Below are 27,827 nucleotides of genomic sequence, written 5' to 3'. Positions count from 1 at the left end.
ATAGTTATGCTCATCAGCTCATTCACATGGTTGCGAAGAATATGGCTTCTTTCTGACGACAAAATCCTGTTGAGGGCCGAAAACAAGCGTTCAACAGTGGCTGTTGTGATCAGCTGCAGATGGAGATGGCAGAAGACGTCTTGCAGGCTGGGGAACATTGCGGCATGGTCCCAGACAACACACACAGTCGACATCCCAAGTTAGTGCGAGGAATGTTCCGCTTGGGAGTTTGGGATCTCCCAGGGGCATCCCAATTAGTTACAAAGACATCACAAGTGATACAAAAAAAAAAACCCTCTAGAGGGATGACCCAGATATGACTCCACTGGGAGGTCAAATCTCTCATGTGAAATAAAGAAAGGAGTCTCTGGGATGTTCCAAAAATGTGCTTGTAGGTCCTTTTCGGAACATGTTTTGTTCATTTTTATGGTTACTTGACATCCCAAGAAGAATAAAGAAAGGGCGTTCTTGGGATGTCTCTGAAAAGGATCGATTGACTTGAACTATGTCATAATTAGTCATGCCTCGAAGTGCTTGGTTAAGCTGTGACAAAAACACCACGTATGAAGAACATTTTTATTGCAATTTCTGAGAAAAGCGTCGGAAATCTTTCAGTTTAGTTGAATTCTTCATCCGCCGCGCGGCCCCTTGTTCCCTTGAGAAGCTTCTGTTCTACAGCTGCCCCCTCCGTCGCGTGTCAAACCAAGACATCGCCGCTTTCTCGACATCCTTAAACGTTGCCTGCTTCTGGCTTTGTCTGTGCTCTGCCAGGCAGCTGCCTACATGTAAAAAAATGCCATGGAACAACAGCAATGAGGTAAAAAACAAACGTCACCAACATAAATTGGTACCATAGTGCGCACCTATGATTTTGTAAATTTACTTCGCAGAAATAACAATGCTACGTCACGCAAGGAAGGTGACTAGGTTTCAGGCAAGTGGCTAAAGCGCATGAGAGGTGCATGGTAATTTTACTTTGTTTAGCAAAGCTATGATGCGCTAGCTTAAGTCCTGGAGCATTCCTTATTCCGCGCAGCCTGCCGCCGAGGTGAGAGGGGGAGTTTCCTCTTTCTTTGGCGGCCACGCGCTCCTCGCCGCGGCGCAGGAGATGTGACTGGTTTGCCGGGGTCTCGGGAAGTTGGGAGCTCGGGACCCATTTAATTCACTTTCATTGCGTAACAAACTCACAATCTCAGATGTCGCAGAGATGTTCTGTACAAAAATTGCGGCTGCATCAACATCGCCTTCGTTACTTACCTTCCCGGATGTTGGAAGCCCATCTGATAAAAAGCCTCTTACTGATGACCCTTTTCCAACATCGGAACTCATCATGACTTTATTTTAACAAGCCTTCTTCTCCTGGCTCAGATGGTATAACCTACACTGCACTCGCTCAACTAGGGGATGCGGGGAAGAGATTTCTCCTGGACATTTTCAACCAATCCTGGATGACCGGTCATCTTCAGCCCACCTGGAAGACTGCTCGCATTGTGCCCATGTTAAAACCAGGAAGAGAACCCACAGACATTCATCGTGCCGACCTATTGCACTTTTGAGCTGTGCAGGCAAGCTCATAGAAAAAAATGGTGCTGCTCCGCTTAGATTGGGATCTCACCACCAGAAATGTTTACCCACCACAGATGTCCGGTTTCCGAAAGGGCAGGAGCAGTATCGACAATGTTATTGCCCTTGCAAATTGTTTTACGCGTGAAGAAGTACTGCATAACACCGTCATAATGGTGTTTTTGGACGTCAAGGCTGCGTATGGCTCTGCCACACATGACGGTACCCGCTTTAAATAAATTTGTTAGGTATTGGTGGCCATATGTATGATTGGCTGTGGAACTATCGCTGAGACAGGATCATCTTTATGACCACCTCTAATGGCGACACAAAGAAGCACAGCGCAACTTGTGGCATTCCGCAAGGTGGAGTATTGAGTCCAGCACTTTTAATGCAAAGCTTTCTACCTCTACCAGCCAATGGTTCCTTCGTGGCACGTGCGACAAGAAACTCCCAACGCAGCTAGGGAGGGTTTTCATACACAGAGCACAGTGTAGATGGCACGGCGAATGGCTACCCAGCATTCCCCGCGCACAGGTGCCTGCTCACAATGGCGGGCGCGTCAGCGGGACGGCTTTGTCGTCTGCTTTAGTGATATAGTGATGGTTGTCTTAGGCCTATTTTGGCACAGCATCGCGTCCATTGCACGCTTCCTTTGCACGGCTCGATCAACTTGTTCAACAGCACCTCCAGGGTACCCCAGACCTGACAGAATTAAGTGGTCGTACGGCAAAGATACACCAAGGATTAATTTGCAGGGCAGGAAAAAAAAAAGGTACAGACCACATACAGGCATCTGGCCGCTAGAGAAACTCTACCTTTTGCACACTGCTTGCCACCAATGGGACTCCGTTTTCTAAATTGGTGAATACCAATTCAGTTGTGTTTTAACAGATATCACAAAAGGCAAAAGGAGCAACTGGTTCTGATAAACAGCGATTATAAAAGTTCCCTAAGCTTTCTCACAATTCTCAAACTTACTAAACTAGTTTAAATCGGTATAAATGGGAATCACCAAGCTCACATGCCGATTGTTTCGGTGTCTGTGCTTGCGTCGCGTGGTGGTGTAGCCCCAAGCCAGCACATCAGGATGGCCAGGTTCCGCTGTCTCACCCTTAGAAAGAAGTTCTTCTCCGTTTTCTTTCTGCCAACGCATGGTAGGGCTACAGCTGCAGCACATTTTTTTTCTATCATAAGAATTGTGTTTTAGGCGACAGGCCCAGTAAATGTTTCCATTGAATAAGTTTTCTGGGAGAAACGAAGATGTTTCAGTGTGCAAATATCTGGCAATGTAGCATTCTACTTGAAAACCGAGGCCTTTAGTTATATGCTACACAAATGTACGATGGGAATCTCTCAGAGGCGAGTGCTGAAACTCCCTGAAACCTGATATATAAGCAAGTGAAGGTTTCCGCCACTTTGTTCTCTCCATCCAGTGCACTCAAAAAATGCAATTGCAGCGTAAAGGTACGAAAAATCTGTATTTTATTGGAATGCTTCATCCAGCATGAGAAACACCAAGCAAGTCCCATACTGTGTAGCAAAAAATCCCTACACACTTAGCACTCTATAAAGAATATAAATAATCACACTCCAAAACTTCTCCCCCAAAAAACACCGACTGCATTGCCAGCATTATACAGCATGTGGAGCATATGGTAAACATGCCTAGAACCATGTAACAGAAATAAAATATTTAATATAGAACCTAAAAGAACTTCCAGTTCAATCAAACACAACTATATTAAACTAACCGCCATCTCCACACCACGTTACCACTGAACACGACGAGAACACCGCGAGCAAGAGAAATCCACCTTCGTTCCTAAATAGGCTTCTTCAAAAAACAAGAACAAAGATATGCCATCGACCTCAATCAAACACACAATAGACCTCTGTGATATACCAGTCCTGGACAACCGGAAGGAATTTCACAGTCTGCCATCAGAAAGGAAGAACAAGGCGTGAAAAAAGCAAATGCTAGATCATGTGCTCACTCATAATCAAAGCATGGTAATTCAAGCAGGTGTTCCGAATGGAAGGTAGAACGCAAGGCTCTACTTATGCATTTCTGAAAATGCTTTGCTGCAACTTTCAAGGCATCTATTTCAGAACATTAACACCACACATTTCTCTGCCCTGAACCTTTTGTCAACAGACAAATCACCTCCAGCTACAGAAAGCTAACTTAAAATACTTCACAGACAGCTTTCTTGGACTTAAAAGTCTTCAAAGGTTAAAAAGAGAGTCTTCAAAGACACTATCATAAATAAAAAAAAAGAAAGAAACCTACTGCCTTAGTTTTCTCGACCTGCTCATTATTGCCACGAGGACATAGCAAACTCACTGATCTACATCCAGAGAATGCTACTGACTTCTGAGAATGGGCGATTCACAAATTAGGAATAAAACAGTTCTTTAAAGCAATCCTTGAAGGAGAGAAGGCTGCAAGACTTGCCATTATGGCTTGCCATCACAGAGGCTGAAAACTGAACAATCGATTGACACCTAGGTGCATAATACAGTAGAACCTCGATATAGTCCGAAATTACCTCAAGGGCACCATTTCATCACTGGCCCTCCAAATTCTTCGCACTCGACCCCCTTCCGAACCCGTGACGCTGCTGTGGACCCCGGCCCACACCGGCATAGGTGGTAATGAGGCTGCCCACCACCAAGCCCGAGCTTTGACACACCGGGCAGGCGCTTCTTTTACACCTACACCCGGCGTTCCCGAGATGTCCCATTCGGTACTGCTCACATACCGGGACATCACCCAACATTACCGCCTCCTTCGCAGACAACTTCCCCCTCCCCACCCCTCCCTCACCGCCGAGGCTGCCCACATGTGGCGCCTTCTTCAGACTCACTCGTTTCCTCACCGCACTCTATTAATGCATACGCACCCTCACCTCTTTTCCTCTCCCAACTGCCCCTTGTGTGACGCACCGGACACGCTCTATCACTCGCTCTGCGAATGTCCGCGCGATCCTTTCCCACCTCTACCCTCCCCCACCCTCTGGGAACAGGCTCTGGGGTGCTCGGACCGCGACCTCCAAGAACTGGTCACCGGTCGTGCCCTCGACGTCGCGGCGGCCCTATGGGCCACCGCCACTCCCCCACCCTAAAACCAGAGTTTCAATAAAGTGGATTCTCTCTCTCTCTCTCTCTCTCTCTCTCTCTCTCTCTCGATATAGTGAAGATATGGATATAGCGAAAGAAAACCGTGGTCCCAATTCTACATTCATAGACCCTCGTGTATTTTTTTCCCCCATATAGTGATTATGGTTATAGTGAAAAGAGGGATATAAAAAATGTTAAAACATCAATAATTCACTATATGGAGGTAAAAAATTCAGAAGCGGTCTCCCTGTTAAGTGAAGGGGTTGGAGGATACAGAGCTCTGTCTGGCAACCAGCAGCAGGCATTTTTGGTTCCGGACCGAGGAGTGCCTCCCTGTTCCCTCACGAAAGCTGTACTAGTTTTTGCACCTCTGAACTGCACCCATTGTTCAAACCACTGCACCTTTCGTTGTGTAGACCAGTGAATGTTGGACCGTGCCAGCTGTGTCTGCCACCATGCTGAAGCAAAAAGTTCTTACACTTCCCGAGAAGCAGAAGCTCTTTCACGAATTTGATGCACATGTCATGAAACGTAAGCAAATTGCAACGATTTTCGGAATTTTGGAAGCGGCGGTGTCTGGGATTGTGAATGAAAGAAAAAGCATAGAAGATGCCACTACTAAAGGCCCTAGCTCCAAGAGACAGAAACTATGCTTGTGCACGTACGAACATGTAGAAGCAGCCCTGTCAAAGTGGTTTCACCAGGCACATGCATTGAACATGCCAGTGTGCAGTCCACTCACCAAAAAGCAAGCTGTCAAGTTTGCTTTAAAACTTCATTACAACAATTCTAAAGCTACAAAGTGGCTGGTTCGAACGCTTTAAGCAGCGGAATGGATTCTCATTTCACGTGCAGTTCGGAGCAGAAAAAGCTGTTAGCGATGAGACTGTTTCCGAATGGAAAGACGAGCTGCTGCCTACCATTCTAGAAGGGTATGCTGCAAGACGTTTTCAACTGCGACGAGACAGCCATATTTTTCAAGCAGATGCCTAATGAGACGTACAACCCGCATGGTGAAAAGTGCAGTGGTGGGAAAGTCAGCAAGGACAGGGTAACAGTTTTCCTGTCTTGCAGTGCCAATGGTAGCGAGAAGCAACCCGCTCTTGTTCTAGGCAAATCAAAAAATCCTCACTGCTTCAAAAACGTCAAGTCGCTTCCGTGCGATTACAAGAGCACTTTGAAAGTGTGGATGACGTCCGATGTCCTTGTTTCATTTCTCCATGGTTGGGGCTCAATGCCAGACAATAGGAGTGTTCTCTTGCTGTTGCATCGCTGCTCAGCGCACCCTACTGATTTTTCGCCCCCTTTGCTAAACATCAAATTGCAGTTCTTTCCTCCTAACACAAGTAAACTCCAACCCCGTGATCAAAGCATTATTCACTCGTTGAAGGTTCACTACCGTCGAAAAATAGTGCAGTATCTGTTATTTGCACTGGACCATGTGGACTCCACAAAACTCGCAAATATCGACCTACTGAAAGCTATCCATAACATTGCTGCCTCCTGACATGCTGTCACCATAAACAATTGCTGCTTGTTTTCAGAAAGCTGGAGTATTCTCAACAGGGAATTCCGTACTCTCCTTTGAGGAAGGGGATGCAAGTAAAAGGGATGCGCAAGAACTGCAGTCGTGCGGCAGGCTAAACACAGATGACCGTTGCAGTTTTGAAGAGTTCAAGCAATGTGACAGTGAGGCGCCAACCTACGGTGTGAATGAAATAAGCGACGCCATCCAATGTGAGACAGCCCAGCTAAGTGCCACTGCTGACCACATGTCCGGCGATGAAGTGACGGTGCCTCCAAGCAGAGCTCAGGTCATCATGTCGCCGCTTGACATCATCAGGACAGCACTGCACACTCGGGAGACACAACGGGCCGACTACCAAGCCTTCGCATGCATTGAGGCTCTTCCAACAGCTCCTGATCGAGCATCTGTGCAAACAACGATCCCGCAGCACTTCTGTCCACTGCACTCCTAATCCCACCCTAATAGAACGGTTCTGTGTTGCAATTCAAGCGAAAACCAATTATTCTCATCTAGAAGGCATTCCAAATGGCGCAGCTATGGGGAACGGGCACATACTGATAGAGTGAAGACACTGATATAGTGAACTCTTTTTACGGTACGAGCTACTTCACTATATAGAGGTTCTACTGTATTCAATTAAGATTAAAAGATACCAACAAAGGTGAAACAGGCTCAAATGGCAGGACAATGCGGCGAGTTGGTAGGCCTGAACCAAAGGATACCTTTCAGAGGAATTGTAACCTCGGTAAGAGAGCAAAAACACATGAAATGTATGAGGGGAAGATAAGACAAAATAAAATAAACAGCTACATTGCTTGCAAAATTATGATCACACTTCAGCTAAAAAATCTTTGGGAGATTCCTACAGCCTTGGGTGCCTGCACGGCTCATATGACTGACTTCCTGCACAAAATACTTTGAGGTAATAAATGAGTGGTAACACAGCACACTTAACCATGTGTAACACACAGTGATACAGAACACACGATTATACTCTTGTTTGCCACGTCTTCAAACAAGCGAAGCAGAAAACGTACAAAAAGTATGTTTGCAAGGAGCCCAACAACTTGCGCCTCATGAACTGCCTTTCGGTACAAAAGAAAAAACAGAAGGAAGGGGAAGAGCCAAGTTCACAAGCTCAGCACAAAGCAAACGCTATATAAACACACAAAGCTACCTTATGTGAAATTACTTTGTCAACATTAAAACAGCATGGACATCACCATAACCAAATGGAAATGCAAGCGATGGTACAGAGCCATTACAACCTCCTCCAATCTGCAGTGGGCCAATTTTAACTACCAGAAACCTCAAAATACATTCTAATGTTACTGGTAAAAACAGGAAATTAATCGTGCACAACTTAAAAAAAAGAAACTATGCCTTTTCACAATGTGTGAAAATGCCGATGGAATGTTGTTACAACAGAGAAATCGCTTCCATAAACACAAAGTGGCGCTGGTAACACAGTTTGATGGAGTGTCCCTGAATGCAAAAAATTCCCGCATTTCCCCGAGGGGGAGAATGTGAAAGTGCGAATACACGGTTGTCGGCCCGCTTGCGGCGCTTGCGCTCGGCCCCCGCAGCCCACCGCCTCGCCGCCTTCTCTTCCATCTCTTCCATCGGGTTTGTAGTATCACGTGTACACCACGCAGTTATCAAGCCGCTATAACGCCGCTGAGTCGCCAACGCACGCCGCTGACGACGTAGTTTGAATGCGTTAAAGATATAAGGCGCGTCAACACTGATATCACCGTCGCGTCCGTGGCTTGATCGGTAGAGCGTCGCGCTGCGGCCGCAAAGTCCGCGGATCGAAACCTGGCGCCGGATGCTGTTTTTCTTTATAGAGGAGCACTGCGGACGCCGCTGACGCCGCCGACGCCGGCGGTGGATGGTTTGGGGTCGCTTATAAAGTGTATTCACACTTAAAAAGTTTTTGAAGGAAGCTGCCCCATAGGGTTCAATTCAGAAGAATTCTACTTGCCTTGCACAAAATTCTCACCGCAACTAAGTGTTAAGGCAATGCACGGAGACAAATACCGCTAAATACATCCCTTGAGAATCCTGAAATCAGCTGCACTAGAAATACCCAGAATCCTTTAATTCCCCAGCTGTTTTGGAAATGGAAGGACACCAGCTCGAGGTTTCTTTACTTGTTATTATGTGCCCATATGAAGCTGACTGACTGCCTGCTTAGAGGATGTAGGCAAGAACATGAAACAGAAAAAGAAATACAGCTTGGTGGCACAACTGTGTGACGATGTAACACAGATATTCAAGCGTCCATAACCTTCCCTGCTGCCTGCCCCAAGAACCGATAAGTTTTCGCACTAGAAACGCACGCCAAACAGAGTACAGTCGAGAAAAATACATGAAAACTTTTCCCAGAGAAAACTAAGCAATTTCCACACTCAGATTAGACACCAGTTACCACTCATTTGAACTTCGAAGATATAAGGAGAACAAAAAGTGACGGAACTGAAAGCTTGACACAGAGTAAAATGACCTTCGATTCTCTTAATTACGCACCATAAAATCTGCTGAAAGAATGTGGCCATAAATGTTCATGCTCTAGTGTAACCTCTTGCATCGGAATAAAAGCACACTTCAAGAAAAGCACGACATTAAAAGCCCCAACAAAAACGCAGTCAGTATTACGCCCCGAAGAATGAACAAAGTTGCTAATGGATAGTGATCCCCCATTGCATAAGAACAAAAAGAAAAGGCGGGTGCTGACACAACCAACTGTGTTTCACCACAGAAAACAGCAGATACATTCATTATGCAACAAGTCATTTGCCCACGCCAACTGGCCCATGACAAATGAGCAAGCTTAAGAAAAAATTGGCAAGCTGGTGAGTGATTTGTAGATTCACATGTAGTTTTTGCTAATACTACTAGTAAGTTCTAAATCAGTCAGTTATACGAGAAAAAGAAAAAAAAAAAGGCGCAGCTTGCACTAGTGGTGCAAGGCTGGAAAAAACAGCGAAGCTGGGGGTGAACTTAGCTTTTTCTGGTTTTGCTAAGTTTTGTTAGGCTTCGCAACGCTCTTGCTAGGCTAGGCTAAGTGTTGAGGGGTGAGGCCAAGTTTAGACTTGAAGTCTGGGGTCATTTTGCCGGCGATTCTGCTTGAACTGCACATCACGAGTGCGGTACTCGAGATCTTCCGCTCTTCGCTGTCGTTTAAGCGCGCCGGCTTCGGCACGATACCCACGGTTGGGTTGTAGCCGTCTCGTATGTTCTCAAGCAACGACATGACAGCATTTGTGCTACTCTTTTTATTCCTCAAGAGTTGCATACTTCTTCAGCCGACCCATATTTTGCGGGAGTGTAAACGATGTGCTCGGCGTGGAGTCACGAGGCACTGTGTGTCGCCGACGCGACAACTCGAATTCGGCGCTTTGGCGCAGTGACGTCATAGCTAGGCGAGGCTTGGTTCCGCCTACGCAGCTGCATGAACGTCGTGTTGGGTGTCTCGCGCCAGAAGAGTTCTTTCTGTTCATATTTTTTTGCTAACGCCGCCGGACCAAAATCAAGCTTAAACAGCTTCACCGATTAAAAAAAAAAAAAAAAACAGCACACATAACGAAACACTCTCGTTCTAACAAAAAAAAAAAGTTTTGTTTGCATATACAAAACAAACACGTACGTAAAGCGAACACCCTGTCTTTTCAAAGTGTGGTACATTGCAGCGTTGCTATGAATGTACTTGCATAGAGTATCCATCTCTTCGTGCAAGGCCAATTTCAACAACAAAGGCTACGTTAGCTTTAGCATGCAAAACACATGCACCGATGTGCTTAGGCAAGACAGCTGCATTCACCGGTGAAAAAAACACAGCAGCATGAATTAAAAATGAGATGCAAGACTAACAACACCAGAGAACTAAAAGCACCTCATCAATAACACTGGCCTGCACAGCCCTGTGAGAAACAGCAGCCATCACACATGCTTCGCAACAAGCCCACACGCACAGCCTATTTTTTCCCTGTGCTGCCATTAATGGAGCTGGCTCCTTCATTTCAGTGCCTGCCACTGGTAGCAAAACATCGTATGAGTGCACACACATTTAAGGAGTGCCCCATCTCTTGTCCCTTCTCAAGCAATGCTCAATACACCCTGTTTTTCGAAAGTGCAACGAAACATGGGCCACCATAGAGCCCCACTGAAAGCCTTGGCTTAGCAGCTTCTGCTTGCTGCAACTCGCCATCCATACACGACCGTCAGCTGACCCTAGCCCAACCTGCCACATATGGTAGACAGCAGGTCTGCATAAATGATAACAGCTGACAACTGTGAAAGAGAGAAACAGCAGCTAGCAGGCAGCCTAGAGCCTTTATGCGCGCTGGCTCATGCGCTCACTCAATGGAACATGCCTCCCTTCGCCATGCTTGTAACCCGGATCTGCCTTCTTTGAGACCGGCTAGCACTGATCAAGATGTTTGCTCATTTGTCATGGAACAAGGCTTTCAAAACTATGCGTGGGCAACCTGCTGTGCTGGCTCGACGAAGACCCTCTTTGGTGGGCGGGCATGGGGGGTGGGGCCGGCTACTGGACAAAGACCGTCCGGTTGTAGCTGATGAGGAGTTCGACGACGGCACTCTCCGTGTGCCAGGCACTCATCTGGTCTAGGCCCATGCCCATAATGTCCGGTGTGCGCATCACCGTTGGTGAAAACACAGTGCTCAGGTTCTTGGGCGACATCAGGTTTTTCTTCTGGTGCTCCGAGACCCTGCACACAGATGCACAGATGCAGCACGGCTCGGCGTCATCTATCTAACAGCAAGCCACCGCTGGGAACAAACCTGTGTTGCATCAAGGTGTTCCAGAGATTCTCTGCAAAACGGCAGGCTATGGACGCTTCTTAGCCGGTGACTAAAAGCTATCGTGTCTAATTAATTACCATGTTTGGCTAGATCTTGACACACAAGCTCTCTTCCAAAGTTTACCCCAAGAAACCGCACTTACTAAACATAGTACACCAGTTGCGAAACTCCGTTTCAGAATCCGGGCCATGCAAGCACCTGTGCTTTGTTGAAGAGGAGGGGCGAGTGCATTGGTGCAACACCAAGGGCACAAAAACTGAACTTTGCCAAACATTTCTTTAATGACAAAACTTAATAAAACAAACCTTGCTTTTCAAACGAGCAACCCTTAAATTGGGTAATGTTTGCGTATGGTTCCAACGTGTTCCTTTTATGACTTACTGCAGCAGCCCAAGCCTTGAGTACAGCTTCAACTTTCTGTCGACATATGGCAGGCTTGTGTGTACAGGAAGTGGGGGGGGGGGGGAGTCGGCCGCCCTTCCTAATCATCTTGGGGGGGGGGGGGGGGGGGGCGCCGAATTTGCTTCGCACCTTTACTCAATAGAACCTGTCCCGTAGGGTTATGACCCTGCATGCGTTTTCACAATAATGGCAGCCAAAAATCCCTCATGTTACCTTCCAAAGGCTGTTTACTTTCAGCCCCGGACAGGCGGGGACCAAAAGCAGGCTGTCGTGAGAAACAATTCATCACTTAATTTTTATTTTTGCATCTATTGCGGTGCCTGTCCTCTTCCTACTTTTCCTCGTAAATAACGTGCGTAGCACCGAACAAAACAGCCACGTAAAAAGTTTCAGAATAGACAACATTACTTTATAAATTCTTACGCATTTAAAAAGCTAGCGTTTGAACGGTACGCAGTGCGTTCTGACCATTAGGCCTTCAGTGGGAAGAAGTCGGGAGTCGCTCAGGGGGGGGCCCACTGTGGATAGACTTCGCCCCCCTAATCGGGAACCCTGCACACGTCTATGCCCAGCAGACCAGTTTTTGATACATGGGGGGGCGTATCAGGAGTTTCACAACCAGTGTAATTGTTAACTACTCTGATAACTACATTTGCATTCGAATCTGACACAACACAAAACTTTCTAGCAACGGTCAAATTTAATCACCATTACCCTTACAAAACGGCAGCACACCATTAATGTTGGCAGCCAGCATCAACTTTTTCTTCATTTTCTGGTGCACTGCAGTTTTGTTGTAGAATTCCTTAAATAAAAAGATGGCATGTGTAAAGTTGGCTTACAGCAAAGATGCCACCCTTCATGGCTAAGTCTTTGCATTTCAGTGCGTTGGTGTAACGCAAAAAACCTGCAGAAGACAGCCCGTGCACCCAACACTAGTGTTTCTGCAGCGTCTGCCACACAGAACGCCTTCTCTTCCGTAATGACTTGGAAGCATTTTAGAGAAAAATTATTTGTACACAAGTGTGATTTCAACAATGAGTCGCGTTTGAGGTTCGACTTTTGCGAACCACACGTACAAATTTCTGTTGTGTCACGGGAGTTGTAGGAATTCACTATCTCTTCTTGTCCTGTAGGTTGTTGGCCTTGTCCTGCAAATTTAAGTGCTTTCTTTCATGCTTCATGTTCATTCTTGTGCTTTCCCAGGGCATATATTCCTAGATGGCGAAATAAACTTGTCGTTGTTAATCAGCACCCAGTCTTGGCTCGCCATCTGTGCCACATCCTAGTGCAGTCTTCACACACTTTTGACTATGTACCAATGAGCTTGCACCAGTACACTTTTCTCAAAGCACTCTAATTGTGGAAACATGGCACACAAAGCTTAGTAACAGTTAGCCACCACACACGAAGGTGCGGGCAAGTGTAGAATCACAACGTACCTTTGCAAATGACTCATGAGATACTTCAGTGACTGATAGTGAGCAGGCGGCAACGACTTCACGGCTTCTTTCATTGCTTCCAGCTTCTCTTCTACCTTGTTGCTCTCTGAAAGAGGTCAAGCAGAGCCCTTGTATGTAGCAGCCTTAACAAAAGTGGACATTTCATCTGAACGAAAGCAGACATCTTGTACCCTGTACTATATAAAAAAAGCCTCTCTAACTGCCTGCTGACCACAAAGAAACTGGCTTATGTCTCAAATTGGATGATGTTCACCATGCATGCCTTACCAATGAAAGCAATGAACGTCACATTCGAGGAACTCAGTGGAACCACAGGATAATTGCACTTTGATTATAGCACTGCTTCGCCTTGAAGACAAGTTTGCATCGCGCCATGTTTTATTTTAAAACTGTTGTGGCTAGCGTGCAGTAAGGTACTGTGCAAATGTCACGTTCGAGGTTCCACTATGTCTACACACAATGTTGCATCACTATGCTTCATTGACATCATGGCTGAATGAAGCCACCTGAAGTGAACGCAACACAAGAAACAGTAGTGGCATCACTTTTGGCCCTTATATTCCTGATCACGCCACCTCCAGTTATGCCTGTACTGGAAATCTGTGTCAGCACCCCCCCCCATATAAAAAGCTTACTCGCCAATGACCTTGCCCGTTCATCCATGCAAAGTGCCTCAGAATCTTTTGTGCGATGCAAATCAACTTGCCTTCCAAACGAAGCAGTGCTACAATCAAAGTACAACTATCCAGTGGTTCCACTCAGTTCCTTGAATGTGAGGCTCACTTGCTTTCATTGGCAAGGCATGAATTTTCATTCTTTCACCACCACATTCACCACTTCACTTTCATGATGCCACAAAAAAATGTTTGAAATTAGTTGGCTAACCCAAAAGCCGGACATTTGCAGACACGATTATTTTCAATTATCAGTAGCGAATTCAGCGCGGGCTGTCGAAGACACAATTTGGTATTTGTTTTTCACATACACTCCCATGGTGGGGAGAGCTCTTCAACAATTCACAGATTATCCGTGGTGAGTCTAATACCCCGGCTACACTAGGGTCCGAATGTCAGTTGAACCAAATGACATTTGACTCAAATGGGGTGCTTCGAATGCCATTCAGAATCCGCCGTGCTACACTACAATTTCGATGGCATTTGAAAGCTTTCACAACTGCTCGCTGTGCTGTAGTGGCGCTGTTGTCGCCCCGTTCCGTTTTTGTACAGTAATAGAACGATCAAATTTAGGAGCAGTCTGAGGCAGTAAAATGATATTAATTAGAAGAGACACCAGTTTTGACTCTAATGTGGTGGCTGTTTGCATAGTCTTTTTTTTTTTTTCTTTTTGCAACTGACCCACTGGTTTTGAGAGTATGAAAATTAAATATGTTGATTTCATATTTTAAGTAAATGAACAGTGAACAAAGTTCCACGAACCAAAATATTTTGTTTGTTTTACGTACAGAAGGATTATATTTTTTATTGCCGATCGAAGATGCTGTGTGCGAGAGTGCTAGAAATAGCATTTGAAATCCCAAATGTCTCCCTCGGTGCTCATTTGGCTCGAATGTCATTTGAGCCGAATGGCATTTAAAAACCAAGTGTGGCAGCACAGCTTGGCATTTGAGTCAAATGACATTTGGTTTAAATGACATTCGGACTCTAGTGTAGCGGGGGTATAACACTGAAAACTGAAAGACCATCAGGTTTTTAGTCTACAGAGTTTGTAGAGTGACTGCTATGAAGCATTGAGCACTCAAACAAATGGCTGCATGCATGTAGGTACTTGTCCCTGTGCTTTGTGCATCAATGGGGCTTCATTGTAAATGTGCTACACTGCACAGCAGCACACTCTGATGTCACACCAGATTTACTTACTGACTGCGTCGAAAAACTTGGTATAGCTGTCGAACGTGATTAGAGGTATGGGCAGCAACCTCAGGAACAGTTTCAGAACGCCTGCCACTACGTGAACGTCTTCATACGTCGATGCATTTAGTGGAGCACTTTCCCCATCTATGGACAGGCAAAACAGGAAGGAACATGAGCAGCAAGGTCAACTGAGTCATAAAAAACACTGGAAGAAAAAAAAACAGTTGGGTGTCGTACCTTTCTCAAATGACATTCTCAGCGCTTCTACTTCATCGCTAAACCCGGAAACGCGGTAAATGCCTTCGGTGTCTAAACCTGGAAAAAGAAACAATAACCAACGCATGCACTGAAGCCAGTGATGACAGACTCGTCAATGAAAAAGTGAAGCTCAATAGGTAAAGGGCTATGTATGCAAATATTCTTGCCTCTTTATTTCAGTGGAATTTATTGCATGAAAAACCCCTATAGTTCAAGACAGCATTAACAAGACCTCACTTTGTGGCCAAGCTAACAAAGTGTATGTCTAGCAAGTTACATGAACACCGTGCTCTAATTTACATTGTGTACATGTCTAGGTGCCTCACAAGACCACTTCCTCGTGCACAGTAATTAAGTCCAGGGTGAAACACTTATTCACAACTTATCACCATGTCGAAGTAAATTCCGTCTTGGACACAAAGTACTTGCCCATAATTATGTGCCACTCATGTTGAAAACTGCTTGATGCAACACTACAATTGCCAAGAACAAGGCTCACCCCTCTGCTCAATCTCCTTGATGCACATGTCCAGCACGAAAGGCCTGGGAGTATTATGAGCTTTGACCAGTGTAGTCAGGTCCACACCAAAGACCCGCTTCACATACTTCGTGTCAGGCAGGCAGTCGTTTGGCACTTTCTCCGAACACCGGTTGTGCGCGCTGAAGCCACAATCTGTGAAGAAACGAGGTCACGTTAAGCTTTTCCAATGCAAAGTCCCGATACTTGCTCAACACACAGAAAGTATGTGCATCACAAGGCCAAAAAGGACCAGCACACACAGAATGCTTCCTGAAGTAGATGATCCGAAAGAGAGCATGAAAAAAGGCTGCATGTAGGGGCTGTTCGACTTAAGGGCACAGGGTAGGCCCTATACTTCCCATGCATTTTTGGCCATTTTGAGGTACATTTTGCTCGGCATCTAATAAAGGTATCTACATAACGTATATATCATTTTCTTTCAAATTTTGTGCTCTCTGAACTGTACTAGAATTATGAATATCCTTAAAAATTCCGTTTTGTATAATTTTTTCTTCGTTAGTACCTAAATTTTGGCATTATTTTAGTATTAAAAGTTGTGAAACAAAAAAACTGTTGCGTGCATATTTTCAATTCTAGTACAGCACGTGTGCCAAGTTATGTAGATGACTGGGAAAAAAAATCAGCTCGTTCCCGTGGAAGATGCAGGAAATAATGGTACCTATGTAATAAAAAAACATGTTTTGAGATAATTGAGTTTAAAGTAAAAAAAGACTTGAAAAACAATACTTTTTTGCCAAAAAACACCACTGGAGCCATTTATTTAGGAAGCACCAGCTTCGCAATCACCGTTGAAGTCATTTTTTTGTTTTCAGCCGGTCGTCTGTCCTCTCTCGACTATTATTGTGCACCATCGTACAGATCTGTTCACAAAGTATTTCGCCTGTGGTCAACCTCTTTAAGCCACTTGATGGTGATGTTGCGCCCTGATTTTGGTCTGAATTATTTCAAAAGCTGGCTCATGCGTTGCTAGGATCATTTAATGAAAAAACAGCATGCAATGGTGCAATCATGCGAGCGTGCAGCCCTGAAAATGTTTTTTCGTGCGCGGCTTCGAAGGGCAAATGTGTTAAAAACGTGCAACAGGGTCTTTGGATTGCCCTCGCTGAAAAATCAGCTATGCAATGGTTGCTAAGCAATTTCTTAATACAGCTGGTTCCAGGAAAGCGTTTTGATCTGGAACTGGAAGTTTTTTGATGAAAAAAATGACAATAAACATTGAGAACATTCCTGAACAGGATGTGGGCACTTTCTACTTGCTTACGGGAAAACTATTTTTTAGCGAGAAATATGACTTTTTGAGGCAAGTGTGAATATGTAAAATGTGCACGAGGAACTGAACTTTCTTAATTGCGAAGAAAAACAAAAAGTCATTTTTAAAAATTTCGCCTTACCCTGTGCCCTTAAAAGGGCCATGCAGCCAAAACACAAGTTTAATTCATTTGAATGATTGTGTCATTAGAATCATACTGACACCACTTTTAACATAAACTTCACTCAAATAAGCTATATAATTAGGAAAAAAGGGAATGGCCATGCGACCCACTAGCTCATTTCCCGCAAAAGAACCTATGAAGTCATGTGCGGCAGCTCTGCCATTGGCTGAGGCCGCCAAAAGCAACGCAAATTAGGCAGGGCTACAAGCGTGCCCAACGATCTATCTGCGCTTAAATTAAGGGCACAATACTTTTATAGCAGTAAGAATGGTGGGTAAACAAAGGAAGTTACAAAAGTACACATAAACATTGAAGTGCCAATGCGTACTGCTGTTGGTACTGTGCGAACTATGCTTGTTTTAGCTGTACAGCACTGCGGCGCTTTGGAGCTGTCTTACACGACACTGGCCAATTGGTGTAAGCAACTGTCTCTTACGTGACCATACTTGCCGAGTGAGCACCATGTTTCATGGAACGATTATTTTCTACCTTAACAAAAACAAGCCAGGTACAAATACGGTCAAAAGCAAAGGCAGAAAATGGTCCTTGGCGGTATGGTGGTGTGCCATATAGGTTGACTAATGGCAAACGAAGCTCCGCAATCAGCTGCAGAATAATTCTTGTGATATCATTGCAGACGTCGCGAAAGCACACAATTTGGCGGGAGAAGGAAAATTTTAACTTAAGTTGATAAATTTCGCAGTGAATAAAGCATAGTTTGCTTCCAGACAAGCGCAGGGGGCACCATAAATCACAAAGTCTTTCGAATAGTACAAACTTAAGCAAAACAAACTTAATAAAGAAAATGCACTGGAGCTCAGAAACAACACAAAGCCAAACACCTTCCCATGCTGCCTATTGGTACGTGAAAACACAACTAACATGCACGTAAAAAAGTAGCAGTGGCCACACTATGTGGTTTGAAACAATATGGCAGACCTAGCAACAACACTGAGAACGATCACTGCACGGCTGGAAAGAGGGAAAGCTCACCTTCGCACCGCACGCCCTGCGCTATCAGACCCCACATAAAGTTGCCACAGAAGTCACACCATGGAAGGCCCTTGAAGTTATTTACCTGTTAGGAACAAATGGTAAGAGGCTATACACCCTGTGAGCTACACTGCTGAAGTGTGTCCCTTTGGCGCATCATGAGTGACTGACGCACATAACAATGTGCTTGAAACATTTCAGTATTTTTACTGCATGTGTGCATGCCGACTGGGACCTTTGTCTCAGGAACCTTGCCTTCACAGCTTTAGCTCCATTCTTGTACAGCTCGAAAATTAAAGTCCAATTATCTTCTATCCTGTGTATATATATTAAAACCAGGCATTTTATCTAACGAGAATGCAGGGCTGCAACTCTTTCATTTAGAGCACCTAAAAATGTCCAAAACCTGTGAGGTACCACGATATAAAAATAATGAATCAGACAACAAAATGCCTTTCAGCAGTACTTCATTATTTTGTAAAGCACCATGCCCATCTAATTTTTTTCGTTAAATATGTGGACTAAAACTCTTAAAGTTCGGGCCACAATGACTAAATTTTCACCCCCCCCCCCCCCCCCCCCCGCCCGCTCCTCTCATTCCTTATTCCTCCTCCCCATAAGCTCAAATGCAAGAACACTGTTAAAAGTGTTTGAACTGAATAGCTAAAGCAAGAAATGGTTGAATTACAGAAGTTGGTAAGTAACATGCAAGAAAGAGATAAAAATAACGAACTACATCTGCTCACCTTAAAAGCGTGAGGTTTCTCAAAATCTTGAACATTGATGTCTTCAGGAATGCCATCTAGTAAGGGACAATCAAGCTCCTGGAGAAAAAAAAAGTCTTTTGTCACGAGTTCACATATCCCCCGATTCACTGTTTATTCAACTTCAATGGCTTTAATCATTCCCACGGCACAATGAAGACATGATGCATTCCGATGCAACCTTGTGTGCACACATGCAAAGACAGTGCCTCAGCATGGAATAAATACTAGCATGAGATGGTGCAAGAGAGAGAGGGGGGGGGAGAATAAACATTTATTTTTGAAAACTGGGGGAGGGGGTTAAAGAAAGCGGGCAAGGGTGGCCATCCTATTCCTGTAGGCCACATGCCCCAGCTGCTGACCCAGCCCGTTGGACCAGTGCAGCCTAGTCCTTGAGCTGGCCACTGTGCGGCACGCACTCCCACTGCTCGTAGGCTGGAGGGCGGGGGGGACTAGCTGGACACTGCCACACAAAGTGGAGTGCTGTTAATGGGGAGATGCAGTATTGGCAATTCAGGGAGTATGTGGTCTGGTTGTAGAAAGTGTTGGTCTGTAGGCAGCGCCAGATCCGTTTGTCCGCGATGGGAAGGGACAGGTGAGGCGGTGGGTAGAGGTAACGGGACTGACGGTAGTGGCACAGTATACCGGCAAAGGTGGGGGAAAAGGTTGGAAGGTAGGGATGTCTGGGGGTGGTGGGTGCTTCATGCACTCCCGAAAAGCCCGGTAGGTTAAGGCATGGGCAGTGGCGTGAGCTATCTCAACCCCGGGAAAAGATAGATGCCCTGGGGTCTACACAATGCAGGTGGCCGGCAGTGAGGGTCATTGAGTGAGGATGGCAAGGGAGAGGTTGGTGATACAACCCATGGCATATCGACGGCAGGCGGATAGTGCTGTAAGAGGGTATGAGTACCACAGACGCTTGCTGACGTCTTTGCTCAACCAGGACATACACAAACTTCATGCACAGCACAAGAGTCTGCACAGCGCAATCTGAGTAAGCAAAGAACTTTTGTGGCACTGTCATGGCCCTCCTTTGGGCCAATGATGAGAATAACAAAGTTGTGCTAGCAGGAACGCACAATAATATCATTTCAGCCCCTGCCTCACTGTGACAAATCAAGTAGAGGTGTTAGAAAGAAAATAACCACTGCCAGCATTTCTCAGGAATCAGGCCCATAGTTGCTGTTGTGAAGGAGAACATGACAGTTGATGTGTAGTAAAAGCGAGACCACTCTATTGTGCCCACCGATGCGGAGAGTTGCTGACAGGGAAGATTTTGGAAGCTGGCCCAAAAGAATGCATCGGTACAATTCTCCTTCATGAGAGCAATAAGAAGTTCCCCATCAGAAAGGGTGGCAGACAAAGAGACACAATCCTGTTGCAATTATTTACAGTCGGTATGAAAGGGGTAATTAGGAAACAGAATTGGGAAAAAGGGGATTACAGATTTACTGGGAATACCTAAATCGTTTCAGGTTTGCAGATGACATTGCCCTATCTAGTGAGTACTGCCGAGACTTATGCAAAGTACCTCAACAATTGTCACTAGAAAGCTTAGCAGCAGGGTTAAAAGTGATCAGAAGTAGTCAAAAGTGATGAAAAGGCCACGCGTGAAGTGACGCCACCAGATTCTGATGAGTTTTGGAGGCACACGGCTACGTCACTTCTTTTCCCTACCAGGAGTGAGGTCACGCCGATGTCTTTTTGCTGCGCGCCACTCCACATGCTGTTCCGTCGGCGCGATAAATGAGATCAAATTGAAGTATGTCCCACACGTTGCAGGCCACTCATATTTCAGCGAACTGAAACAAGCGAGCTGTGTAATGTGTAATATTAACACTGAAAATTGGTGTCCATACTCCTTTAAGGAACAGCTGGGGGCAAAGCTGGCAATAGAGTATGAAGAACTAGGACGGGTGCACGAGAAGGAGAAGGGAAGAATGAAGGTAAGTGGACGTTTAAGCACCGCCTTATGACAGAGTGGGATTTAGAGGTCTGGCAGTCAACTGCTGAACAGAAGGAAGCGTGGCGAGCTCATCGAAGGGCAGCTACGGTGCCAGCTGCGGGTGACATGCTGGGACCAGAAGAACGCTGCAGCAGCAATGAACCAGAAAAAGACTCGGGAGGTGGAGAGACGTTTCCTGGCCGATATGAAGAGTGGTCGCGACACAACAAGGGAGTTCTGGCAGTATGTGTGAAACAGCCACAGACATGCCTCACCTTAGCAACCGTTGTGCGACACTCTTTCTCATCAGTCACACACCGTAGAGGAAAGCATGAACTATATTGTGGCATGGGTCACCGAGGCATTTGAGCAGGATACAGCTGTGAAGGTCACACTGACAGAACCTCTGTATAGGGTTGCCACCTTTCCCCGAAGAAAAAACCGGCAGTTCAGATCGGGGAGGGGGTGGGGGGTGGGGGGGGTAGAAGGTTGAATTTGTGTTGAAAGAAAGACGCCACATTTTTTTTTATTGACATGCAATGCCATTTCTTGCTTGTAGCTCTTCCCTACGGAGAAAGCAACATAACGTTTGCACTGAAGGCGATTGAGGTTTTTTTGGCTATTGCTCCGAATGTGCTACACTGAAGAGTAACCGAACTCGCTGATCGCTCCGGCAGCATTTCGTTGTGCTGTTCCTCCCTTTGGTCCCCTTCCATCTCTGGAATGGTGCTCGGCCAGGCCGCGCATTTCCGCTGCTCGCGTTTCTTTGCACAGCTTGTCGACACATATTGGTTGTCGTAGTACAAGTATTTAGGCTTACAAAAGGCCAAAAATAAAAAAAAACCGTTGGCAAAAAAAAAAAAAACGGCCAAAGTTGGCCGGTTTTAGGTATAGACTGGCAACCGGCCCGTTGTCTAAAAAACCGGACGGGCCGGTCGAAAGCCAGTCAGGTGGCAACCCTACCTCTGTATCAGGAACAGGAGGTGCAGGAAACAGAGGAGTGGCTGGGCTCAGTTGGACTGGTACACATCATCACTGGGCTAGAGGTTGGCACAGCGAGTGGGTTGGAATGTTTTCTGGCGTCGGTCCTGAAGAATTTGGGCTCTAACAAACTCCGAGAACTGCATGTTATTCTAAGCAGAATGCTGGAGATAGGGAGGTTGCCCAGGACTGGTGTCGAGGATGGATGTTGTTCATATACAAAGGAGCTAGAGAAAGGAGTAACTTTGCCTCTTACTGTACAATCACAGCGACACCGGTGCTATACAGTGTACGCCAGGCGTGGGTGGAGAGAGGGGGCCTGCTTGGGATAACTTCAGAACGGCTTCCATCGGAGATGCTGCATAGAAGACAACCTCTTCATCCTCGCCCCGTGTGCGGAGCTGGCCAGGGCAGAGGGAGGGCAGTTGTGGGCAGCTTTCCTAGACGTAGAGAAGGCCTATGACCGGTCCAGCATGCAACGCTCTGCTGCGTGGAGTGGCAAATCTCCGGACTGGTGCCAAATGTCCCCCTTGCTCTCCATGCTCTTGTTGGATGGTCTGGAGACAGACGGACCGTCAACCAGTGTGTCCGAGGCCATCAGCGTGCAGATGACATCATGGTGACAGCGGGCTCTTTAGAGGAGCTGCTGGGCCGGTGCGCGGGACAGGGAGAACGCTTGGGGCTGCATTTCACTGCCCATAAATGTGCGGTGCTACGATAGGGGGAGGACAATGGACAGGGACAGGTTGAGCTGCGATTCTGCAGGAAAAGGCACTTCTGTATGCATCCTTGTACAAGTGTTTTTCTCGACAGATGTGAACTCTCTGTCAAGGTACGAACACCTGCAATGGGAAAAAGCACAGAGAGGCCAGAATGTGCTGAAGGCCAGGGTTCTGTGGTCTTTCAGCTGTATGGCGATGGTCCAGAGCTTGCGGAAGGCGGCAATGGTTTCAGGCCTGATGTACCCCAGCACAGTTCTACACCCCTCATCCCCCACAAAGGGGTACCTGGAACGCCACTAAATGGAGGTTGGAAAGCTAGCCCTGAGGTCGCACTGTACTACACCGAATGAGGCAGTGCAGGGCAACATGGGGTGGTCGTTTTTTGTGACCCCTGAGGGATCAGCGGAGCTCGCAATTAAAATGTGAGTTTGGGCCTTGGGTGAGACGAACTGGGTGCACCGGGTGCATCGGTGTCTTCTTTTTACGGCACGATCCATGCACTGGATGAAACAAGTGCGCATGTTCTTGGGAAAGTATGGAGTTCCACTACCAGCCCTGTGCAACCTAAAGGGCACAACGATGATCAGGCCCAAAGTGCGTGAGTGCGTGGCACAGGTAGAAACCCAGCAGTGTGCCAGCAGGGTCGCCAGCGCTGCGTTTCTATGCTGCCCACAAGGGAGTGGTACGTCGTGATGGCTTCCATGACAACGCAAGAGGGAGTGGCCTTCTGTTCGAAGCGCGATCTAGAATGCTGCAAATGAGGCAAGGGCAGGCGGTATGTGGGATGGCAGAGAGCGCCATCTGTGAACTGCGTGGCAAAAACGACGAGTTGGTGGAACATGTGCTGTCGTGCCTACGGCTGGAGCCACAACAGCCCAGTGGGGCATTACTGGAGCAGGCGTTGGGGTTCGGACAGACAGAGCCCTCAGGGGAGACCACACGCGACAGACTTGATCACGGGGCAGTGGCGGCCCTCATTAACCGGACTAAGCGTAGGCTGGAGGAGTGGAGGAGCTGTACATAAGCTTGTGTGGGAAACAGTAGAGGGGAGGATGGGGGGGGGGGGGGAAGACTAATCAACCAGCTATGCCGCTCATGGGTTTCCCTGGGAGATAGCCAACCTGCTTCAAAGGGGTACAGCTACAGATCCAATTTAATACAAATATTAGGGGTGGAAACTTGCAGTCTCGCTAAGCGCCTTGAAAGTAAAGTTAGACTGCTCCAACGAGCCGCGGAAAGGAAAATGCTGGGGAATAACTGATAGAATAATAACAGTAAAAGAAACAGTGCCCACCTCGTCGGGCTTATCATACTCGTGGGTGGTTTCCTGCTCTGCTGCAGTGGCGGGCGGGGGCTGCCGGTGTTGGCGCAGGCGCAGCGACTGCTGCTGCTTGTGGCGCAGCTGCCGCTGGTACGAGTGGAGCGTCATGTAGGGGCTGTCCTCGTAGCGCGACTGGGCACACATGGAGTTGATGTACTCGCCCGCGTACGTCTCCAGGTACATGGTGATCAGCCCATCCGCCACCAGGTCCTGCAGCGTCGCAAACCGCTTCTCCCCCACGTAGTGCAGGCCGTCGTGGTACAGACGGAAGTTCTTGCACGCACTGCCAAACCTGCACAGCATGGGAGAGGTGGTACAATGCGAGACGAGCTCACTGGCTTTCTCTGCACAAAGTACGGCCCCCAAATGGGTTCAGACAGCTGGCAACGAGTTAGGATAGGACTGTACTTCACCCGTTCCTTCCACACGCAGCTTCATTTCTAAAAGCCAAAGCTTAAAAACATCCCTAGAGTATGAGGAGGTTGCCTATTGTAGCTGCAAAAGCTTTCTTGTATCTTGACCGTGCGACATCGCTAGGGTATGGGAAGGTTGCCTATAGTAGCTGCAAAAGTTTTCTTGTATTTGAAGGTGTCGCCCGACCTCTAGAGTAACCCTCAGTTGGGCAATGCCTAGCTGTATAGTTTCGTTTTGGGTTTTCAGTTCGCGAGTGTAGCTACTCCTTACGAGTCCCTGAATTTTGCTGTTAAACAGGGTGTCGAAGGTTCTCCCTTGCCATATGGAACAGGATAGATTGGCACACTGCGGATTAGCATATGCAGAGTCCAATTAGCAATCGGACAATCAGCAGCATTCAATTGGACATCAATGGTTCTGCACCCACAACTCGTAAGAGGTGCTTTCGTGTCCTCGGAGCTTCATTGCTTTCATTTACGTACCAAGAGTACAGCCCAATGCAGCTGAGCGGGAATGAAACAAGGAAGCTACGGTCACCTAACTGCACCAGAAACACTGATGCATAAAAGGACATAATCCAGAACCATACAACGAAAGCAAAATGATAAACATACATTTTATAAACAAGGGTAATTTGCATATTACATGCAAAGAGACGTAACAGAGCACATAATTATAACAGAATCAAGTTCAATGTATTGAAAAGTAAAAGCCAATATAAAAAACATAGGTAATGCCGTTATTTACAGACAAAATGACACATTGCTTAAAGCGGCCATAACATTATTAGGGATATATGTCTATGCTGTACTTAATCTTCACGGCAAAGCTACCACCAGTGCAAAAGCCTCAACATGCACTTGCCTAAGCAGATACTAACACACACCTAGAAAAAGCAAGGGAGCACAAAATAAAGGCACTGCTTACCTTAGACTGAGCGTGTACTGACCAGGCGCTCGTTGGCTTTCCCTGACCAGATAGCAGCCGTCCCCTTCTTGCAACAAGCGCTCCGCTTCCTCCCGAGATATTATGCCATGAAACCTGGACGTGACGGACGACACACAGCCAATACAGACCTGTTGCCTTTTGTTTTTTTCCTGTGACAAAGGTGGCATGCATAGGTGCCTTCACAAATTTAACACGCATTCGAAAATAGACCAACTTAGAGAAGAAGTACAGACAAAAGCTAGGTCCAAATGTTTTCCTGCAATGTGTCTTCACCACACTACGTCTCAGCTCGGAACCCACATTGCCCGTTGCTTCTTCGGGATATCTTTTTTATCTCCTTCCCAAGCATTCTTATTGAACCTTTTCCCATGACCACACCCTGTCCATCTTTGGGCAGACCGACCGATTGGGCACACTAACATTAGAATCCCCCTTCCACTACTCATCGAGGCACTCATTGAAACAATTTCATAAAATACACCAATACTAGGATTACACAGTTTTTTCTTTTTCCCTTACTTAAAATTTAAAAAATTCATAGAAGAAAGACAAAACGCTGCTACTCAATATCCTTGTTCAAGGCATTAGGAATACTTACTCCCTTCCATAATGTGCTGGCCGATTGGGCACCTGCGTGAAGGGGAAATAAATTGCAACTCACACACCAATTCCTGTGTTTCTGTTTCTATAAGCACATTCATAGCCGCATTAACACATCTGAGTCCCATAAAATCAATCCTTCCTTTCCATGGGTACTATCTCGGCCTACAAGTGCAGAGTTTCTTACTGGCACTATGAACCAAACCACCAGCAATTGCATTACATGGAATGTGCAACAGTCTTGATATGCAGCAATTTCATTTCATGTGCCCTTCATGGCTTCTGCATACCTTGCACATAAGTGTACAATAATACCAACCAATTCCTCAGATCGTATTCTTCCTTTTGAACCTACATTAGTGACCTACTGTGCTGTACATACACCAGTCATAAATGAGATAAAAAAATGGCTGCACCCTGTAGCAACCCAGAGGTAATTCTAAATACAGTAGAGTTCGGCAATGCTAGCATGAACAAGTGCAGAAAGGAGGGATTCAAACCCTTCAAACATCCTACATTGCAGATTCTTACTGAACTGCTTCGTACCCGCAAGGGCAAATGGCCAGAACAGTATTACCCAGGGTTGTATCATTTGTTTTGAACGTGTTCTTTTACTCTGAAAGCCATTTACTGTGACTGAGCTCAGTAACTGGTGATGGCAACACACGCTTTGACACAACGAGAGCTTGTCGAGCTTAACTTTGCTCTTGGTGTAAGCTCTAAAATGTTACATGGTTCGCCACCACAGGACAGGCCTTTCTAAGAATCTGCAAGTACACTCTCGTATCCGTAATTGCCGATGTTAAGCTTATGCTGTGCTGTGTGTGCCCCTCTCTCTTCTGTGCTAACTTGCTAACTAAATGCCTCATTGAGATAGGCAGTTCTGCCTTTTAACCCTGTATGCCTGGCTGTACCCGCCCCGAGTACGAAAAAAAATATTACTATTACATGAGAAATACATGCTTTATCTCGGTTTTCATTCGCAGACGGACATACCTCTTTATTGCAGACTATCCTCTTCGGTGTAGGTGCTTTTTGCTGGAGTTGGTACACTGGAAATAACCCAAAGCGTTTTTCACCAGTTTCACACTAACAAAAGTTCGTGCTACAAGAAGCATTAAATGTTTGTGGCAAGAGAGATACGTACAGTACGACTTCCACACTTGCGGTATTTCATTCATATGGTGCTTTTGCTTCATGTTCTCCGCTGCAGGATGAAAATGAAATAAATTACAAACCAAACTGCACTGACAACGGGAAAATGCAAATTGTTCGTAAAAGGTAGCCGCATGGAGTACGGAAGCACCGATTCAGCGACGTGAATGTTTCTCCGGAGCTCCGTACGTCTATTCCTCCAATTTTTTTTTTTTTCCTCTCTTTTACTCGCCTTGAAGGTTTAAAAGCGTCCGAGTTTCACGCGCGAGAAAAAAAAAACATTCTTGTCAGACGAGTCGGCTCGGAAACTATCCAAGGAGTGGAAAACGATAGGTTATCTTTCTACGGAGCGGCGCTTTTGACTCTTCCCTGCGCTCTGCTGACTATATTTAGGTTTGGCACACAACCAAAAGGCTGAACACTTTACCTAAACATGATCCTCATGACTCGCCGGACTATTGATTTAGCATCGGATGACCCATGCAACAGAGCGGATCGAATGCCGGGTGGTGTTAGCTGCCGAGTGGTTACCAAAACATGATCGGACCACCGAGACCAATTTTCTTGGCTGTGGTACCAATACACCGATCTGCCACTGCATTTCTTGTACGGAAAGGCAGTGTGCACTATGCGTAACAAAGCAACTCGTTAAATTAAGGTACGTTTTGCTCACCAAACTGTCGTGCCATTTCCAGAAATGGGCGCAGGCAAGGGACCACAGGAAATGACAAATCGTAGCACCGACACACGCACACACACACACACGGGCGGCGCTATAAAAGTACTACGACAGGGTCACGGACATCGCACGGAGGTTCCCTTGCCTCTCAATTGCTTTATTAAACTTCCGGTCGCGGCCGGCATCAACTCATTTTGAGTAACTGCTCGCGCATCAAGCGACGACAACTTTTTCGGCAACTTATTTGCAGTTAGGGCTAGCGAGCGAGAGGAGCGACGGCCGAGAAAGAGGGAGGC

At 46.3% G+C, this 27,827-nt stretch overlaps 1 protein-coding gene across 6 annotated transcripts; it reads right to left on the bottom strand.

Moving 5' to 3' along the window:
* Positions 1-588: 588 nt before the first annotated feature.
* LOC144178219 (N-chimaerin-like) lies at positions 589-27,826 on the bottom strand. 6 transcript variants are annotated; one of them, XM_077705902.1, is made up of 14 exons: positions 27,526-27,826; positions 26,845-26,904; positions 26,694-26,749; positions 25,696-25,727; positions 25,077-25,190; positions 23,709-24,027; positions 18,749-18,826; positions 18,003-18,087; positions 15,535-15,708; positions 15,015-15,092; positions 14,784-14,921; positions 12,886-12,991; positions 2,588-2,732; positions 589-779 (listed from the first exon to the last, which is right to left on the bottom strand). In XM_077705902.1, the coding sequence occupies exons 1-14, from the start codon at positions 27,539-27,541 to the stop codon at positions 630-632; spliced, it is 1,551 nt and encodes a 516-aa protein (XP_077562028.1). In that variant the 5' UTR covers positions 27,542-27,826; the 3' UTR covers positions 589-629. The 6 variants fall into 6 exon arrangements, with proteins under 6 accessions (XP_077562028.1, XP_077562029.1, XP_077562030.1 ...); XM_077705903.1 differs by having other exon boundaries at positions 590-775; positions 2,588-2,707; XM_077705904.1 differs by having other exon boundaries at positions 613-775.
* Between the last annotated feature and the right edge of the window lies 1 nt (position 27,827).

Source organism: Haemaphysalis longicornis, unplaced genomic scaffold, assembly GCF_048455015.1.
Source record: "Haemaphysalis longicornis isolate Haplotype H1 unplaced genomic scaffold, Haemaphysalis longicornis Haplotype H1 scaffold_4, whole genome shotgun sequence".
Lineage (NCBI taxonomy): Eukaryota > Metazoa > Arthropoda > Arachnida > Ixodida > Ixodidae > Haemaphysalis > Haemaphysalis longicornis.
The sequence above is the reverse complement of the archived record's forward strand: the minus strand, read 5'-3'. Positions and strand labels throughout refer to the sequence as shown.

What these genes read in the sequence shown, in the direction of transcription:
- LOC144178219 (XM_077705902.1), bottom strand. An exon ending in CAAGTTTTTCGACGCAGTCA is followed by an intron (nt 12,992 to 14,783) that starts GTAAGTAAATCT and finishes GACCTCTTTCAG; the next exon opens with AGAGCAACAAGGTAGAAGAG. An exon ending in GACACCGAAACAATCGGCAT is followed by an intron (nt 780 to 2,587) that starts GTGAGCTTGGTG and finishes TTTTACATGTAG; the next exon opens with GCAGCTGCCTGGCAGAGCAC.